The 20,115-nt window shown below is 37.7% G+C and overlaps 1 protein-coding gene across 1 annotated transcript in view; it reads right to left on the bottom strand.

The window, feature by feature from the left end:
- Aprt (adenine phosphoribosyltransferase) overlaps positions 1-19,239 on the bottom strand; it is a 59,979-nt gene extending 40,740 nt beyond the window's left edge. The window contains exons 1-2 of the mRNA XM_067145658.2: positions 18,769-19,239; positions 13,050-13,281 (exon numbers count right to left, since the gene is read on the bottom strand). Of these exons, the coding sequence (XP_067001759.1) occupies positions 13,050-13,281; positions 18,769-18,854 (318 nt within the window). The 5' untranslated portion in view covers positions 18,855-19,239. The remainder of the gene's footprint in view (positions 1-13,049; positions 13,282-18,768) is intronic.
- Between the last annotated feature and the right edge of the window lie 876 nt (positions 19,240-20,115).

Here is a 20,115-nt window from a genome sequence, read left to right as displayed (position 1 = left end):
TTACAGGAGAGACAAAAAACGTTCCATGACCTCAAATGATGACCTGTTTGTCCTTTTATAGGTGCCCACCGTTAATTCGCCATGAAATTCATCTCGTGACTACACTGACATATAAGTCCGCTGGATACCGTGGTTCAAATCTCGGTCACTCCATGTAAGATTTGTGCTGGACAAAGTGGAGGCGGGACAGGTTTTTCTCCGGGTACTCCGGTTTTCCCTGTCATCTTTCATTCCAGCAACACTCTCCATTCTCATTTCATAGCATCTATCAGTCATTAATAAATCACTTTGGGAGTGGCGACCCCATCGTACCAAGAGCCTATATATGATTCATTCATTACATCCCTGACCCGGTCACTGACTGGAAAACAGGTTGCAGATTTTCACTATCATACATTTTGTAATTCGATCAAATATGGACTTACAAGCTTTCTAATCTTAAATTCAACATATTTTATGTCACTTACGAGGTTTTTGAAGTAAAAATGTGGAATGAAGATTTACAAGTCCATCGTTTTTTTTTTTTCATAATTTTTACTTTTTACCTACCAATATGGCCGTAATGATTAAGTCCTTGAAGTCTATATGGTCTGACACCGGGGTTAGCCGGTTTGAGTCCGGTTCATCGAAAAACTGTTCAACATCAGAATGTTGGCCGACAGGGTAGGGGAGGTTGTGGTATACAATTTCTAATCATTAGATTGTGTGCCAAAAGTTGGAGTGAATTCCAAACCACTCAACTACGGTGTGAGAGCTTATGACGCTGTTGATAGTGATTTGTCCGACGGATGGGGACGTTAAGCTTTGAGCAGACCCCTTGGTGTTATTCAACAGGAGTAGGCTACATGTCGACACCGGGTTTCACACTCTCTCTACCTCATCATCATTATCATCATTCCACATCCAGACTCGCAAGTTGCCTTTGGGCATCAAATATAAAGATCTGCACCAGGCGGACACTCCACGCAATAAAAGCCACATGATAAAGAAAGACCTACCAATGTACTGATCGTTGATTCGTAAAGTTTTTGGAAAAAGTAACACTGAAGAAAAAATCGAAGAGTTCACATATTGTAGTTATTCATAGACTATTATTAAAGAATAGAAGAACCAACTTGGTAATTATTTTTAGTATTTTTTTTATTCCATGTAATCTAAAAGAAAAAAGTACAACTGAACTAAAACTAAATATTTACAGTTATGGCCCACAGTTCAGTAACATATGACTGTCCTCCTTATTCATGAGGTAAGGTATCATAGAAATGGTGATATTCACTGTCCAGTACTTGTTTTAATTGTTGGAGGTTGTTCCATTTCTCTTTTGTGATCTTCAGCTTTTGAGTATACAACGGTGGAATCTTGTCTTTTGCACACTGAGTATCACCCCTTTGTTTCCTTTGAGGAAGATTATTCCAAGAATCAGAGTGATTCAGCTTGTAATCGATAGTCCCACTTGGGTTGTAACGAATGGCCCGGATGTCTGTAACAACAGGATCTCCCACTTTAATTCCAGGACGCAATGATTTGTAGATCGTACAGGCTTTATTGTAATTCTTGAAGAGGTCGTGCCGAAGATATTTGACATTGTAGGGTTTGGGATTCATCCTAGCATGTTTACAGACATCTATGTATACTGCTGGAAAATAGATATCTTGGTTTCTAAGACGTTTCTCTATTGTCGAGTGCATGGAGTCACAACTCCATTTGTGTGTGCCCTTTCTCTAAATACTTTTGTGTAATAGTAATATCACACAAAGAAGAAAGGTTTAGAAGTGCATTAGATAGAGTGATATTCCTATTCTGATGACAACATCCATCACTACAGAGAATCACTTTGTCACCACGCTCAAATGGTACCTCATTACGTATGAAAAAACACATAATTGAAGCGAATTCGTTAACTGTCATAGATCCCTCTTTTTCGTCCCACTAATAACAAATCCGTTCCTTGATTTTATATCAAAATAGTGAAGTTGTGCGCTACTCATTTCGTTTTATAGTACACCGCCGATGCTTTCAGGGATGGACAAAGAAGAACTGACTTAAGGTCCATCATATACACGTTTGCCTACAACCTTGTCTCCCTCTTTTTCTTTTCTTGCCTCGTCTTCTTTTGATGTTCACTGTAAGTTTCAAGAGATACATTTTTTATCTTGTATCCAATGCAGATATCACACTGATCCTTTTTCGGTTTAAATATTGAAATATTCATTTCAGTCAATACGTCATCAAATACTTTGAATCTCATGGCTTCTAAATGATTTTCACCACAATAATTTTGGTATTCCCAGAATAGATAAGCTTTTGATGTCCAGACTGGTTCCAAATACAGCTTGGTAGTAGATTTTCTGCAGTAATGAGACGGAACTTTGGGCAACATCATAAGATAACTGCAAATGTGTTCTCGACTTTCGTTGTGTTTCTGTTGCGTCTTGGTCAGTGATTTCTCTTCATTTGTTGTAGTTTCATGGATTTTACCATTTTTGACCCAGTTCAAAACTGACCATTCTTTCATGCCTAAGGTATTGTGCCATTTCACTGTTATGAGAAGTTACAACTGTAAGTAGAACAAAGATGGAATCCATGTATCTGGGAATAATTAATGCCGAAAGATCTGAATCATACCGCATGTGAAGACAAAAGTGCTCGCATCAAGTGGGAGAGAAGAAGAAGTAAGATCCAGAAGGCAGTGAAAAGGATCGAACGGGAATATTGTTACTAACAATTTAAAAAAAAAGGAGAACGAGATTGGATTGCTACCAAGAAATATATGGATTGAGGATAGAAGTAACTGTACCAAACTTGAAGACGGCACAGCAAGAAATCAGCTCCGCGGGATAAAGGAGGAATTCTAAAAGCTACATTGCGAATTGAACTAGAGATCAAAAATTCCATTCAGCGATCTCCAAGAGACGTGAAGAGAGGAAATAACGGCAACTAGCTTACGTCACTGCAGTCCTAGCTGACGTACTTCACGATATTACCGAAGTGAAGAATTACAAAGGGAATCCTACAATAACTGGAAATATAGTGAAGAAAAAGAATTAATCATTTCAAATTCTAAAATTATATCAAGTTAAGGAAATATTCGACTAGTAAATCAACTTTTTCAGAGGAAACAATCTTCATGTTAGACAGCTTCTCGCAGTTATTCTCAATGAAAATGCTAATCAATCTTATATGCCATTCTATTCCGTCTAGACCACAGATGAACATGGAGCTCTAAGGAGATGATAAGCCAGACTGCCCAAATGGGTGCCGCAGGATGACGTGGCCGACCGAGATGACTGAGCCCAGAGGAGGAACATGTGAATATTTCCCGTCCACCAAGGGAAATAAGTAGCGACGTTTCATTATGTCCTGTCAGCTGGACATATGACGGCAACTGGAGCTGCTGAATTCAGATAAGTTTTACTTTTAAATCAGTGTAATAATGTTTGTATTTAACCGTAAATGTAGTATGGTTTATTATCTTGTTCGGTGCGAAGTGATTAAACAACAAGAGTGGTGTGATAAATTAGAATGAAGGTGGATAGGTAATCTTCAGATGTGCATAACAAATCCTTAGATAGATAGTCATTCAGTGATAAAAGCCTACGTTCGAAATATGATCCATGTAGTGTGAAGTTCTGAGTTAGTCAAAGTGACAGTAGTTGTATGATACATAAAAGAGCGATAGATACATGTGTACATTGGTTATAGTCAATGAATGTCAAGTTAGGAACCAACTGTAGGTTATGCTTGCTAGGTAGACAAATCTGTTTATGATAAATGGTGGTTATGACTGGATGAAGGTCATAGTATTTGGAAATATATCCGTGAACCGTAATTAATTAATTAAAAATAAGGGCCACAATGGCAGGAAGTGAACCCGTGTTAGTGAGGAGACAGATTATGGTTTTGAAAGTATAATAGTAATATTTTAGAGAAGTTGATACGTAATTGATGATTGAGAATAATGATAGTTATTAATTCTACGCAAGGATGAACACGGTGATGTGGCTATGTACTTAACGGTTTTCATGCAGAGTTTTCCTAATTAGGAAATGAACGTGTAGCAATTTCATGTTCTGTTTATCTCACGAGCAAGCAAGTAGGAGTACAAATAAGATCTGAGTGACATCTGTTGGTTAGAACGTTCACTTGGTAGTGTCAACAACATCTCAATTAGGAGGACGAAATGAACACATGTACTGTCATAAAGTTTTCTTAATACCAATTTATTCAGACGAGAGGAACGTAGTAATTTCTTAGGCGACATCCCATCACTGATGACCAAATGGAAATATAGAAATGATTTTCAACGATCAAGTTTTCACACTATGAACCACTCTTGATAGTATACTTCGGACAAGAATAGTAGGGTAGTCATTAACAAGTAGGATATTGCACCTATGTTTAGCTTAAGATGACGAAAGTATTTGGATCTTTAAATGGTATATGTGTCTTACTGGTTCTGATTGAACTTTTATGAGAACTACATTGATTTGAAGGGGAAACTTATCGGAATTCATGCAGAATGAAATAGTCTGAGACGAAGAAGCATTAATATTCGATATTGTGATTTGATTATGTAAGGAAAGATTAGGGAACTATCCTCCCAGATTAGCATCCCTAGGTATTTATTAGTGTGTTGAAGGATAGGATTATTCTATGGCAGTAAGTGAATATGAGCTCCGAGAGAGAGCTAATAGTTAATTCGGACCTCATATGTAGTAGGAAAGATCCCAATTCTTGAGATATTGCTATAAGTCTTAGAAATGCATCCTGGATACTATGAAGAAGATACCCTCAGTCTATATTTTGCTTATTGGAACTCATGTTGTAAATATTTCTTTTCTTTCTTTGCTAGGGTGCACCCAAACTAATAATTTTCTTTCTTGTTACCTAGACCAATAATATATTTTATTTCTTGTTACTCAGAAATAATTAACTATACAGATGAGTTTTTCTTTAGTCATCCGAGTAAGTTTTCAATTATTTATATGAATTTTTGGTTACCTAAGTTAGGAAAGCTTTCACCAATTTAAGTATTCGAACATATTCGATTTGTTTCAATCCATTAATTGAATGCTTTATTCCAATTTAATTATTGCTTGAAGTGCCTAGAGGGAAAATTTGACATTTTCTTTTGGATTATGGGTTTAATTTGATAATTATGAGCTGGAGTTTAAGAGTATTCAGCTTAATGATGGCCTATTCAGAATTTAATGTCTTGCCATACATTGCATTCTGTCCCTGATTTCGTGGGCAGGCATGACCTGAGCACTTAACGTAATGAATTCCAGTAGATATATTACAGATAATGACGAGGTTGAGCAACCCTTACTTTAGAATGCGTAGTGGACACTGGATGTGCCAAATACCAGTAGATTTCCATAAACAATACATACATATATCTTTGCACGATACCGCTTTTTCTTCGATTTTTCTTTCCACCCAGAAACGTGGAAATGTGGAATAAAGGAATGACATAGTGCAATTAGAAGGAAAAAGGTAATGAATAATTAAATATTGAATGGAGAAATAGGTAAATTCCTGAGGTTAAGTCCATGTTCCCTCAATATAGGCCAAATAAACAGTCGGAGGATAGTCCAAGATTCGAATTCTGGATTGAGATATTGTTATAATAAACAAATATAGAAATATTAAACAGTTCTTTCAATGTGTTTGTAGTATAGAGATCTAGATATAAGTAAATGAGAGCGATGACATCTTAATAGCATAAGAATTAGAATAAGCAACATACGAGTCGTTTCTATAGATAATTTAAGTCTTATTTGGCTCCGCATGGTATATCTTTCTCTGAATTGGAACTCAACACCCAAATTGTTAAAATGTTTAGTTGGAAGATCATAATTAAGCTAGCCTGGATATTATGCGTCCTTTCAGTGAGCTGGGAACGGCGCAGTATCAAGAAACATCTGCTTACATACCTTAATACAAACACAGTTCTTTTCCAAATGAAAAGTCAGTGACCTGTTTCTTCGAGAAGAATCACCATGGCGATTTTTAATGTGAAACGTCTACCAACATTTTTACGTACATTTTCTTCTCCTTCCAACTTACTTTCCAAAATTGTTGAAATATATCTTCCCGTTCCAAATCCGTCAACTCTTTGCACCTTATTATCGATTTATTTTCACTTAAAGTGCACCTACACCTAGGCAACATCTTCCTTTCTTGATGAGCAGTTTGGTATATTCCACTTTCCATTATTGACTCTTGATAGACCTTCAAAATGGCAATCCCATTTCCCTCTTCTTTTTATTTTTCCTGACAACCCATTCATCAGGTCGAGCATGGTTCTTTCCTGACCTCTTTCGTTTGATTGGTTCCACTCCATCAGCACTAACAGATGCGTTATCATTTGGACTAGCTACATTAACAGAACCAACAGAATTCACAGGTAATTTGTCACTTTCATGTTGAGGTTCGTCAGTAGATCGATCACAAATAATATTTTCCGTAGAAGCTATAGCAACAGGGGTTTCCAATAACTCTGTATTAGAAACAGCGTTAAGCACTTCAATCATTGGAACAGTTTCTTCAGTTTGAAGATCACCTTGTAAATAAATAAAAAAGCATCAGATGTAAGGCTTTTCAGGCGTTTGCTCTATTAACCAGCGTTTTGTTTTAGGTCTGACACTATACTCATCAGAGTGGGATGTATCAGACCCTACCCACTTACGCTGGGGTGTATGCAGGTGAACTTATCAGAAGCCCATTATAAAGGGCACAGTCTGATAACTGCATACGGGAGATAAATCTCCACAATGGAATTATTGCCCGCCTAGCAATTCCGATCTGATCTGTTTTTGACATATCTAATTCCCACCATGGGAACTTAGAATTTTCCACCTTGTAAATGTCGCTCACTGTTGCAATTATTTTTTGTTTATTTTTTACTTTTTTTTGCTAGGGGCTTTACGTCGCACCGACACAGATAGGTCTTATGGCGGCGATGCAATTATTATTACACAAGTTTACCGGAACAGCAGACGGCTGTAAGGGATTGAATTTTAAAAACTCTTCCAACTCTTTCCTCAGTTCTGCATTATAGATTTCTTCAGTGAATCCTGAAACACACAGAAGCAATTCGATAGCACTTGAATAATTCCAAGTTAGGTGCGCTTTAACACAAGATGACAGGTGAAGAAGATAACCAAGAACACTTTTATGCAGATATTACCACTACCTTTTTCACTAGTACTGCCTTGTCCGTCTTGTTTTACATTCTGTACTTTGGAACAGTTATCGACACTATGTTCTGTATTGCTATCACCTGAAAATATAACGCTTCCACAGTAAAAGCAGCAGGTAAAGAATATTAATGTAATCTAATAGTAAATAATATTTGTAACATTACTCACCAAAATAAGATTGTAATGCTTTTTCCACAAGGATTTTACCCCTGTAGCACTTGTAATCCATCTTCAATCGTAAGGGAAGTCAACTTGTGAAATGCGCGTATAGTATAACTCTATTGCTGTCTTCTTTACAATGTGGTACTGGCGGTAAAATTGTAACACTGTTGGCATTAAAAAGCACGTATGTCAGACTTACGAGGTTCTTAAGTTAAAAGAGTCAAGTAGTATAAATTTATTTTCCTCATAAGTCTCCAATACGAGGTTTTTAATCTATGAACAGCTCGCTTGGACATACGAGCTTATTAATTCGGCCAATAGAGGCGCAGGGTTCCTCCACAGACTTGCGAGGGTTTTTAATCCAGTTAGAGCGCATTTTTTCCTTTAAAAAACATGTAAAACCCCGAAGATGACCAAAATCGGACCTGCAAGGTTTTTAAAGACAGACGACGACATGTATTACAGACCTAGGGTGTTTCGCACATTGCGGCGCCATTGACAGGCAACACAAACCTATGGTGTTCATCACCTAAGTGTACTAACCACAGGGACTTGTACTATCCCGTGGTGTTCCTCATATAGTGGGTACTAATCATAGGCAAGCCAGAACCATGGGTTCCATCTTCCCATGGTGTCGCTCATATAGTGCTACTAATCACAGGTACTGTAAAAGCCGTCGCGCTCTCATTTGTTACTGATCACAAACCTATTTGGTACTTAACATAGTGGTACTAAGCACAAGTAAATGTGACCCATGATGTTTCCTGCGTGATTGTACTAATTGTATAGATAAGAAAAGTGTTTTTCCACCAATCAATACACAATTTATTTTAAATAGATTAAACTAGTACCGGTTTCGGCTCTTTAGCGGCCATCATCAGCTAGTACATGACTTGTTTCAACCATTAGACAATTCACAAGTTGTTATTGTATTAGACATCCGGATGTCTAATAGGGGATGGAAATGTATACAATAGCATGTAATTAAAATATCAGTAGTCAAGGTAAAAAGTTACAATAAGTTAGAACATGAGTATGTAGGACATATTAAAACATATGGGTCATAATATAAAACACTTAAAAAGTTTTAACACATTAAAATTTGGTAAGTACAGGTAGACACTTGTTAAAAAATTTTAGTTCATGTTACATAGGTTCCATTCTTCTATCTTCTGTGGAATTCCATTGCTTTTATGTTGTGTTGATTTTAGCTGTGTATGGTAATCTTCGAGAAATTTCTGAAGCTGGTATGCGTCATATTGATAAGGACCTTATTCCAATTTGTGATGTACTCTGGCAAGTTTTAATATAGTAAACAGCAGGTCTTGAGTTTGAATTAGAAGTAGTTGGTGGCAACACCTCTCTTGTCTATGTTTGTGGTTGTAGTCTGTAAAGATAAGGTAATATAAGTATACCGGTGGTGTGTGTATGAAGGAATGCCTGGTGTGTGTATGGAAAGAGTACTTACTTTAGTTGTTGTGGAAGTCTTGTGCCGATGTGTTTGAAGGCTTGTTGTGTTCTACTGCGAGTGCGTCTGGGGCTCATATTAGCTGTGGAGGGGGATGTAGGTGGAGGGGAAGAAGGAGTGGCCGTTGGGGAAGTAGGGGCGGGGTCGGGCTTGTGATTCGTTGGTTTGTTGGAGCGTGTGTTTACTATTTTGAGGCAATCATTCTTTAATGCCGGAATGGCTTTGTCAAAAATGATGCTGGTTTTATCAGTAATATCGTTAATGTTATGATTGGGGTTAGCGTATTGGTCTAAAGAAATGTAGAAATCTTCGGTTATGTTGAGCAATGGGCCCTTGGAGTTTATGTTTAGTATCGTCATGTCGTTATTGATGTTTGTGAAACTGTGCTTGGATTCTTCTACATGTTGGCCTATTGATGAGAAATGGTTATGTTTTACTGCATTTATATGTTCATTGTAGCGGATGGTGAAGTTTCTGCCTGTACGTCCTAAACACTCTAGATCCCCAAATTAAATTCACCAAAGAAACCGAAAATAACTGTACACTAAATTACCTAGACTTAACAATAACCAGACACGACAACCACTTATCTTACAAGATCTACAGGAAACCCACACACATCTCAAATACCATAAAAAATGACTCCATTCATCCCAATACACAAAAAAGAGCAGCCTATTATAGTATGATTTATAGACCTTTTAACATCCCAATGACGTTAGAAGACCAAAACAATGAATTGAAGTTAATCCACGACATAGCTAAACATAACGGATACAGCAAAGAAATGGTCAACAAAATCATTCACAAAATAAAATCACAACCTAAAACTAAATTAGCAAAAACAACCAAACCCAAAAAAGACCATGCCCTATTTACCTTTAACAACACCCATATATATACTATAACTAATATTTTCAAGAAGCACAACATGAAAATAGCATTTAAAACCACACACAATAGTACCAACATTATACATAACACTAAAACAGTCAATAATAACAATAAATACAACCAATCAGGTGTCTACCTTATCAAATGTAACAACTGTGACACAAGTTACATAGGACTTCACCATCCGCTACAATGAACATATAAATGCAGTAAAACATAACCATTTCTCATCAATAGGCCAACATGTAGAAGAATCCAAGCACAGTTTCACAAACATCAATAACGACATGACGATACTAAACATAAACTCCAAGGGCCCATTGCTCAACATAACCGAAGATTTCTACATTTCTTTAGACCAATACGCTAACCCCAATCGTAACATTAATGATATTACTGATAAAACCAGCATCATTTTTGACAAAGCCATTCCGGCATTAAAGAATGATTACCTCAAAATAGTAAACACACGCTCCAACAAACCAACGAATCACAAGCCCGACCCCGCCCCTACTTCCCCAACAGCCACTCCTTCTTCCCCTCCACCTACATCCCCCTCCACAGCTAATATGAGCCCCAGACGCACTCGCAGTAGAACACAACAAGCCTTCAAACACATCGGCACAAGACTTCCACAACAACTAAAGTAAGTACTCTTTCCATACACACACCAGGCATTCCTTCATACACACACCACCGGTATACTTATATTACCTTATCTTTACAGACTACAACCACAAACATAGACAAGAGAGGTGTTGCCACCAACTACTTCTAATTCAAACTCAAGACCTGCTGTTTACTATATTAAAACTTGCCAGAGTACATCACAAATTGGAATAAGGTCCTTATCAATATGACGCATACCAGCTTCAGAAATTTCTCGAAGATTACCATACACAGCTAAAATCAACACAACATAAAAGCAATGGAATTCCACAGAAGATAGAAGAATGGAACCTATGTAACATGAACTAAAATTTTTTAACAAGTGTCTACCTGTACTTACCAAATTTTAATGTGTTAAAACTTTTTAAGTGTTTTATATTATGACCCATATGTTTTAATATGTCCTACATACTCATGTTCTAACTTATTGTAACTTTTTACCTTGACTACTGATATTTTAATTACATGCTATTGTATACATTTCCATCCCCTATTAGACATCCGGATGTCTAATACAATAACAACTTGTGAATTGTCTAATGGTTGAAACAAATCATGTACTAGCTGATGATGGCCGCTAAAGAGCCGAAACCGGTACTAGTTTAATCTATTTAAAATAAATTGTGTATTGATTGGTGGAAAAACACTTTTCTTATCTATACTTTGAGTCTGTCAATACGGAAAATGAAATTTATAAATAATAATGATTGTACTAATTACAAGTAGTCTCATGTTTCTAATTTGATCATCCCTTGGTCGGCCCTTTTAGTCACTTCTTACGACAGGCAGAGGATACCGCAGGTGTATTCTACATGTGCGTGCCCCACCTGCAGGGGGTAAAACAGCTACAATCATGGTCTCAATAAGCAGTAGCACTTTTATCCTAGGGAGATACAAGTTTTAGGAATACAAATACAAGTGTACCTGAATGCTTGCAAATATTCACTGCCATACATGACCAACATTATTTTACCCACTATGATGTTTTAATGACACATCACAAATGTCAATCTCACTCAAGTGCTCATTTTATCTACACAAGTGTGTTCTTGTAATAGTTCTTTTAATGTTATAAGCCATTTTATGTAGCATTTTAAGTTTAGCCTTGAATCTAGTCTACATCTCTAATTTTAAGGACAATATGGCTGAAGATGCCTATTATATTATAGGCGAAACATGTCCCGATATTTTAACATGCAACTTTGATTTTGATTTTTAATAAATCACAAAGTGTATTGAAAAGGTGGGCTTCTATGAGACACTTCTTTCATGAGCTTAACGGGGATAATTCGAAAACCGACTAGGCACACTCTCTGGCTTCAATATATTTTTCTTTTAGTTTTATCTTTTATCTCCATCTCTAAAATTCAGGCTACAAACATGAGAATAATCGGATGAAATCCACTGACTACCTTTGGTTGATCCTTGCCTTGATATAGCATTAAGCCAATTTCCCCAAAGTTCTTTACTTGGGGGGATTTCATTAAACCTCACACCTGAAGAATCTGGATTTCTTGCTATGATATACAGAGAGGAACATAACAATTCATTATTTTACAACCAGAGACACACACATAAATACTCAGTGTAAACGCATGGGAACACAACAACATGGGTACGGAGATAAACTGGGTGCGTTAGCTGGCACCCTAGCGGAGGTTTGTGACACTAAGAGCTCACTCTGAGCAGCATATTAACCGCATAGCATTGAGCAGGCAGTATACAGGACTGAGACGGTGGTGGTATTTGTATCTGCATGGGAGAGTAAAAACGTATATAAAAGCAGACAAGTGTGTACGTTATCAATTTTGGGCCAGCGGACACCTGTGTCCTTGAAAAGAAAATAAATTTTATTGTACCTGAATGTACAATTTTGAAGCGTGCTGCATGAATTATAACCAAATGGGACCTGACAGGTATTCTATATGGTCAAATTCCATATAAAAGCGGACAAGTGCATACATTATCAATTTTGAGCCAAGTATCCGCCGTGGCCTAGCAGGAAATCCAAAAATAGTCACCGGTGTCCACTGTGGCACTCAGCGTATTAAACCCACAGCAAAATTCGTAAGAGGAGCACAATGACACACTGGTGACAAAAACAAATTCCCTCTCTCTGTCGTCCCCATAGGCGAAGCGACAAGGAGATAAAACACTTGTTATAGGAATATATATTCAGAACACCTCCATTCTCAATGAACAGGCATAATTCATACCATTGGCATTATATAATAACATCATGCAAAACTGCCTTTCTAGCTGTAACCTTGGTAATGGATGCGAGACAAAGTATTTCTGTCCAGGAAGTCAGTTGCTGAAGACAGCCAAACATATAGAGCTGAAAGCACTCCAACAAGATAACGTCTTTGTTTAAAAGAACTGTACTGTGGTAGATTAATTTCCTTCAAGAACCTTGTCCTGATCATATGTTATAATTTAGACATTTTGGATATTCTATGAATACTTGATTCTCTTGAAAAACTGTATTTCTTTGAATTTTTGAAAAATATTTCAACTTCTTTAAGATCTTCCTTATTGCATGACTCATAGGAGTTCACAATGGAAAAAATTCAGAAACAACATGACAGTAAGAAGACCTGTTAAATCCATTATCACTCACTAGGTCAAATAAAAGTTCATGTCATACATACCTCACCATACTCAATGGTATAAGACAGCTGCTTTATTTTTCCTGGTAGTTTTCCCTTCTTTCTGATAGGAACAAATGGCAGTCCAAGTTGCAAGGCAATAATTGGTCCTAGAAGGAAGCCTCGAGATTCTAATCCTATTACTGCGTCAGGAGCTTTCAGTTTCACTCGCTGAACAAGGAGTTCTTGTAAAATCTTGAAAGCTTCTGGGACTTTCAGAACAGAAAAGATGTCTCTGAAATTGAAAACAAGGTCAAATAAGAATCTAATGTACATGTCTTGCAATTTTAATAGTGGCAACTTTCTAAGTACTACTGATAAAGAATAGATATCCATTTCAACGTTTTAGTGCCCTTTGATGGACTCGTGTCGTATGATACCCACTACCAGCGCTGTGGTCGTATCATGTGATCGACCGTGTTTGTTAATATCTTGTGTTTGTTTGGTTGCATCACGTAAATGAAATGTTCTACTGCCCAAAGAATGTTTGGAAGAGTTCTGACCCGTGTACCACATAGTGGTTCTTCATCCAAGGGATCAAGTCAAATTCACAGGGTAAATCAAAGAAGACAGATGGATGGTAGACCACTTTAAAGCTCCATCATTTGTGTCATTCAACCACAGCTTGTGCAATATGCACTTGAGTGCTATCATGCAAAATGGTGGCTAAGTATTGCACTAAATTCTAGGAATATAGTCTGTGACTGGCTCTGGATAAAAATATGGATATGCTTCCAATACAAACTGAAACATCATTTTACCTGACAGTGCCAAGACCTAAGAAAACAAATACTACTCTCATACTCAGGTCTTTAATGTATTATTTTGTGTAATTTTGTGACTACTGTACTATAAGACTACGTTCGTACAAAAATGTGAGAATGTAGACGTCTCAATCTTTGGTTGATAGTGATGTATATGGAAAGTATAGTGTTGCATTTCTTGTCACTACTTTGCATGTTTTACTTGTAAATATTGCATATATAGGCCTAAAATGTAAGATGCTGCAGGATTCCATGTGATGTTATGTGAACATCTCTGATATTTAAAGTGTTCCAGACTTTCAGTAATTCTACAGTTAAAATCAATCTGTCCTGGATGACCTCAGGCTGCAAGAAGAGAAGTTATTGTTTGTATAATCCATGGTAGTTCTACTTGGCCTTGGATGTCCTTGAAAAGGTCAGTGCAGTCCTGTCCCCATACTTTTGTACAGCCCTACGAGTCTACTCATCCTTTATGAATTCCCTGTCAAGTACTTGAAAATGCTGAACAGTTCATGGGATCTACAGTTTGATCTGCAGAAAATCCCTGCCATCTGCATCATCCAAGTTGTTTAATGCACTGGCAATCTTGCACCAGTTTTAGGGTGGGATCTGTTATCCTGTGCTTTCTTTTGTAAGCTTCAGTTTTTCTGTTTGCCCTGGCTAATTGCTCAATGACCTTATTTGCCCAAATATAAGATGAGGTATTTAATGTTAAAATGTACTAATAAAACGTGTAGTTGTCTTATATGGGATGTATCAAAGCTGAGTAAACAGAAACATCTCAAGCTTTGACAGTTATTTCCCAATTGTGACCCGGGTTGGTGACATTGCATTAATGCATTCAGTTTTTGGTCACTTTTCCAGTCTGTACCAGGCTTGGTTTTGGCTTTCACTATAGACCTATAAGCCTTTCATCTCTTCCTGATCAACACATGATCAATTTGATTTTGATATTCCTTCATCTTCATCAACATCTATATCATCAGCCAAGCTGAGTAGCTTGGAGAGTAGAACGCACGCCTTCCGACTCCTAGATAGCAGGTTCCATTCTGGCTCAGGCCAGTGGTACTTTAAAGTGCTCAAATACATCAGCCTCATGATGGTAAATTTACTGGCACTTAAAAGAACTCCTGCAGGGAAAAATTCTGGCATGTTGGCATCTTCAAAAACCATAAAAAAGAAGTTAGTAGGGTGTAAAACAAGTCAATGTTTAAAAATGCTGTACACAGTTACCTTTTTTACCAACATACATGCACTTTAATCCTTTATGCACTGAGCTCGATAGCTGTAGTCGCTTAAGTGCGGCCAGTATCCAGTAATCGAGAGATTGTGGGTTCAAATCCCACTGTCGGCAGCCCTGAATATGGTTTTCCGTGGTTTCCCATTTTCACACCAGGCAAATGCTGGGGCTGTACCTTAATTAAGGCCACGGTTGCTTCCTTCCCATTCCTAAGCCTTTCCTATCCTACCGTCGCCATAAGACCTATCTGTGTCGGTGCGACATAAAGCAAATAGCAAAAAAAGAAAATCCTTTATGAACTTCTCTGTTAAATTTCCTAGGCTATTTTCTCAATGTCATGTACAGGCATACCCACACAAATGTATAAGCACCACAATGCTGAACCATATGTTGTGGACAAACATGGTACGTGTAGTGTATGTATACCTACTTTATTTTACACATGTACATTTACTTCAGACTGCATGAAATTGACAGTCCTCCTAGTTAACATCATGGGATACTTCAGACCAAATAATAATGCTATGAATTAAATAACACCTCAGCTCTTTGTTTTAATAAGAGACCTTCGAGAACAAAAACCTTGCCTAGAAAAGGATTCGTCTTTGTACCTGTAAATCTGTTCTAAAGCTAGTAGTTATTATGAAAGGCTTCTTTCTGTTGACATAAATTTCCTAAAATCATATGGTGGGTTCAGGACGTAAATTACTTAGGTAATTACCATAGCGGATAATCTAAAACATCAGTACCTATATTATGCATGATTAGCCATACACTATCAAAATCTGTAAAACAATACATTTGGGCTAAAAACAATAAATTCGTCATAAACCAGTGAAAAACAGTATATATGGTGGAATTAAAACAAGTAAAATTCCCTAAAATTGTATTTGGGAATTGGAGGAGGAGGATAAAAGAATGGCAGAAATACAGAAATAAGAAGTGGAGAAAAAGAGTGGGACAATTTAAGATAGACATGGAAGTAGCAATTGAGGTATGCGGAAAAACAAAAGCAAAGGATAAGGGAAAAGAGACACAGTGGTGGACAGACAAAATAAAAACAGATATAAAGGAAAGGAACAAGGTGAAGAAAGAAATGGATAAGGAAGAGCAAACAACAAATCAGAGGGATGAGAATAAGATGGAAAGGTTACATGTGGAATACAAAAGATTGAAACCACAAGTAAAAAGGAATATCAAAGAAGAAAAGGAGAAATGTTGGGGGAAGTTCCCCAACAAAATTGAGCAAGATAGTCGAGGAAATCAGAAACTATTATACAGAGAAATAAAGTCGAAAGGAATAAATCAAGAAAAAATCAAGGCATTAGAGAGGGAAGATGGATGCATAGTACATGACAAAAAGGGTCTTCAGAAGGTGACTGCAAAGTATTTTGAAAATCTTTATAATGAGGATGACTGCTCAGAGGAAGGAGATAAGAAAATGGAAATAAGAGATGGAGAAAAAGAGAACCCGATAACATGGTTGGAACTTGAAAGGGCAGTGAAAGCTATGACCAAAGGTTAAGCAAATGGAAAAGACTAATTCAATGCTGATATGATTAAGGCAGCAGGAAGCATTGGACTACAGTGGTTATACAGAGCCCTCAATATCATATGAAAGGATACCTGAAGATTGGCAACAAGGAAGCATTGTACCACTTTCAAAAAAAAGGAAGTAGGAAGAAATGTGAACATTATAGAGGCTTAACTCTGTTATCACATGGGCTAAAAATAATGGAGAAAGCCACAGACAAAAGACTGAGGGATATAATAGAAACACAGTTAGAGGGAGAACAATATGGCTTTGGACCGAATAGATCAACCCTGTCTGACGTCACATCCTTACAGGTGTCCTACACGAGTTGTCTATAGCAGAACTAGGGGTGTTGTGACGTCATACTTATGACATCACGATCATTTTTGATGTCCACGGTGGAATGTTAAATAATTAAATTGGTCACGCATGCGCAGTACCAAAAATTCGGACTTAGTTTTCGGATATTTATTCCCTGTCTCTCTCTCACACCCCTTGACGTCAGGTATGACATCAACACCCCTCCGTCACCAAATAAACATGGTCGTCATGTGCTCCACCAGTCCTATATAGCGCCCTCTTCGGTGTTCTATATGTCAGGTAATAGTACAAAAACCTAGTATTTCCACACCTCTACTCCTTCCTTGTACCCTAATGAACATATTTAATAGCATATGACGGCGCCTACGAGTGAAGTGAGGATAGCCGGCTTGTGTACCGTAACCTGTGTAGCAAGAAGGGAATTGGAAAGAGAAGTAAAGGGAAAGAGGCCAGTTGGAAGACCGAGAAGGTGGATGGATCAGATTTGGAAGGACATTAGAGAACCACCTGGATTGGTTGTAGCGGAAGTAATGGAGCAGGAAAAGTGGAAGAGCAGAAAGGAGTGGAGGAGACTTGTTAACCACACCCAGGCGACTGGAATGGGACGTTGATGATGATGATTTTTCGAAAAGGGGGCAGGGTACATACCGAAGACAAGATATTATGAGGAACAAAACAAATAGATCTGATAAATTCATTCAAATACTTAGGACTAACTCTACAGACATCAGGAACATCATACAGGATCCACATCAGAAAAAGATAAACTCCTACAATAAGAGCCATGTACGATCAGAAGAATATAACGAAGCTCTCTCTGAATACAGCTACGACTCTGTTCAACGCTAAAATAGTACCAATTATCATGTACGGCTTGGAACTGATCTGGAAATTCCTCTTTCAAAGATCTGGAGACAATAGAAAAAGTAAAAGCCCGCTTCCTCCCTCAAAATAGCAAAAAATGCACCCTCTAGGCTTGCATATGAACTTGCAAGAGAAACCTTGCCCATTGAGGACTTGAGATACCATTTAATGCTGCCATCAACCAGTCAAGAGAGGAAACTACTGACTCTCTGACAAGACAGGAGGATGAAAATAAAAGAAAATTTCTACTGTACAAACTCCATGAATGATAAGAGGATGGACAAAAGAAAACCACGACATGCGTTATGCACTGACAAGGTTGGTGATACATGGATTCCACCACTGAATATGCAAGAATACGAAATACCATGAACCCAACAAAGACTGTTTATGTAGTTTGTGTGATCAGTTCTGTGACAAATATAATTTCTGGTGCAAGAATCGCAAAAGAACCCTACTAGATTATAGCAGAGACTAACCACCCACAATTCTCTATGTATATTGGTATGCTCTTATTAATACTAATAACAAAACAAGACATTTAAATAGAACATCAAGTTGAAATGTAAGAGTGAAATGATGGGATTTATTGTTCTATAAAGGAATAGACAACAGCGACGTGATCGTCATCAAACAAATGGCATAAGAGAAAGGTGTGAAAACGAAAGATTTCCTTGCAACTCCTAACAAGCTGAGGTCGGAAGTGAGCTTAATGACGAGATGTTTGAGAGTAAAGATAAAAGTGAGGGGTCTGGAGTAAGGAGAAAAATGCTACATTCTGTTGGTTCGCTTCTAACCTGAAAGTAGTCTTCTGTTGTCCCTGGGCAAATCTTAGTGTTCATCTGATTTAACCTGAACTTACTTAGTCAAGATCTTATAAGGCTTGAAACACCACTTACAAAGTAGGTTGATGTATAGTATATGTTACACGCGGGACGTAGATACAGTAATCTTAACCGAAGACCTGTACATAAATATGATCATGAAGGTTAACGTTACCTAAATATTATTCCTGGTTTGGGAAAGTCAGCGTAGCTTCTAATATTGTCCCTAACAATTTTTATTAATTTCTCGTTGTTAGCCATGTCGGTTTTCGAAGCGTTAAGTATCAAGAGTCTAGCAGATTACGATTATCTATTAATATCCTTTCAAACTTAACATGCTACAACACACTCTTCAAATTCTGACTACCAATTTTTCAACACGAGTATTTCAACTCTTCAGTGCATACCAAAACCCATTCCTAATCGTTAATCTACACGGATGTACAGTGCTGTGTCCCCACCCCAGGGGTTGCAATGTAGTTTGCGATCACGTGCACGAGTCTATACGCATAGAAATTCTGCTGGGTCTACGGCTGCGGCTACCCATGCCAATCAAAGTGACTCAAACGCTTCAAACTTTGCTTTAAACTTTGGAACACGTGCGTGGGAAAACACGTGGTCAGCTTAGCACAGCTGACCAAGTTCTGTTCTGTTCGTGAAGTTGAGTTGGGCTCGTTATTTCACCCAGTCACAATACTGTATTATATTTGTACTAGTTCTACACGCGGACACAATTCCAATAAAATAGTACACCAATGCAGTTCACAATTTGTTCTGAGTACGAAGTACGAAGATTGAGGGAAGTAGACCATGCAGCGGACGCACAAAATGGTTTCAAAGCACTTGAAGTAGTTCATGAAAAGACGTATCACGTAGACAAGTGAGAGTGAGGAAATATGTATACAAGACTAGGAGATATAGGAAAAGCACAGGGACACAAGGTATACTAATCTTCACGCTAGAGTGGCCGATCTCAGCGACTTCTACAAAACATACACACCGGGCCAACATATAATGGATAAGCAGGAGAGGGCAGTGGAACGACGGAGGGGTGGATATATGTGAGAGTGTGGGAGGGGGGTGAAACTCTATTAGGGCTTTTGGTTCCAATCTGTAGCTAGTTTCAGGTAGTTTCAGTCTCTTTTTCTAGATGGCGCTGGAGGTCATTCATAACGTGCAAATAGTTATATACACGTTCTGTAGATGGCACGCAAGTAAGCATGAAATGAGCGTTGTTAATAATTAAAGGCAGTTTGTCTCGAAGTGAAGTATTTCAAGTCTAACCTCAATCAGTGGGCACTTCTAACAAATTAATTAGTCATAAAATGTCAAGCATTGTGGAGGTAATATTGCTGAATTACATCGAATTCGACTCTACCCTATCGATTAACCTTGTTCGAACTTATATCGATTTTAATCGATAGTTCCCATGATGCTACAGTATTTGTGTTGTTTGAATTCCATGTGCTCATGTGCTTGTGCTGTAAATCTTAGTTCCTTGTGCTTGTTTATTTGAAATATA

The sequence above is a fragment of the Anabrus simplex genome, chromosome 4 (assembly GCF_040414725.1).
Source record: "Anabrus simplex isolate iqAnaSimp1 chromosome 4, ASM4041472v1, whole genome shotgun sequence".
NCBI lineage: Eukaryota > Metazoa > Arthropoda > Insecta > Orthoptera > Tettigoniidae > Anabrus > Anabrus simplex.
The sequence above is the reverse complement of the archived record's forward strand: the minus strand, read 5'-3'. Positions and strand labels throughout refer to the sequence as shown.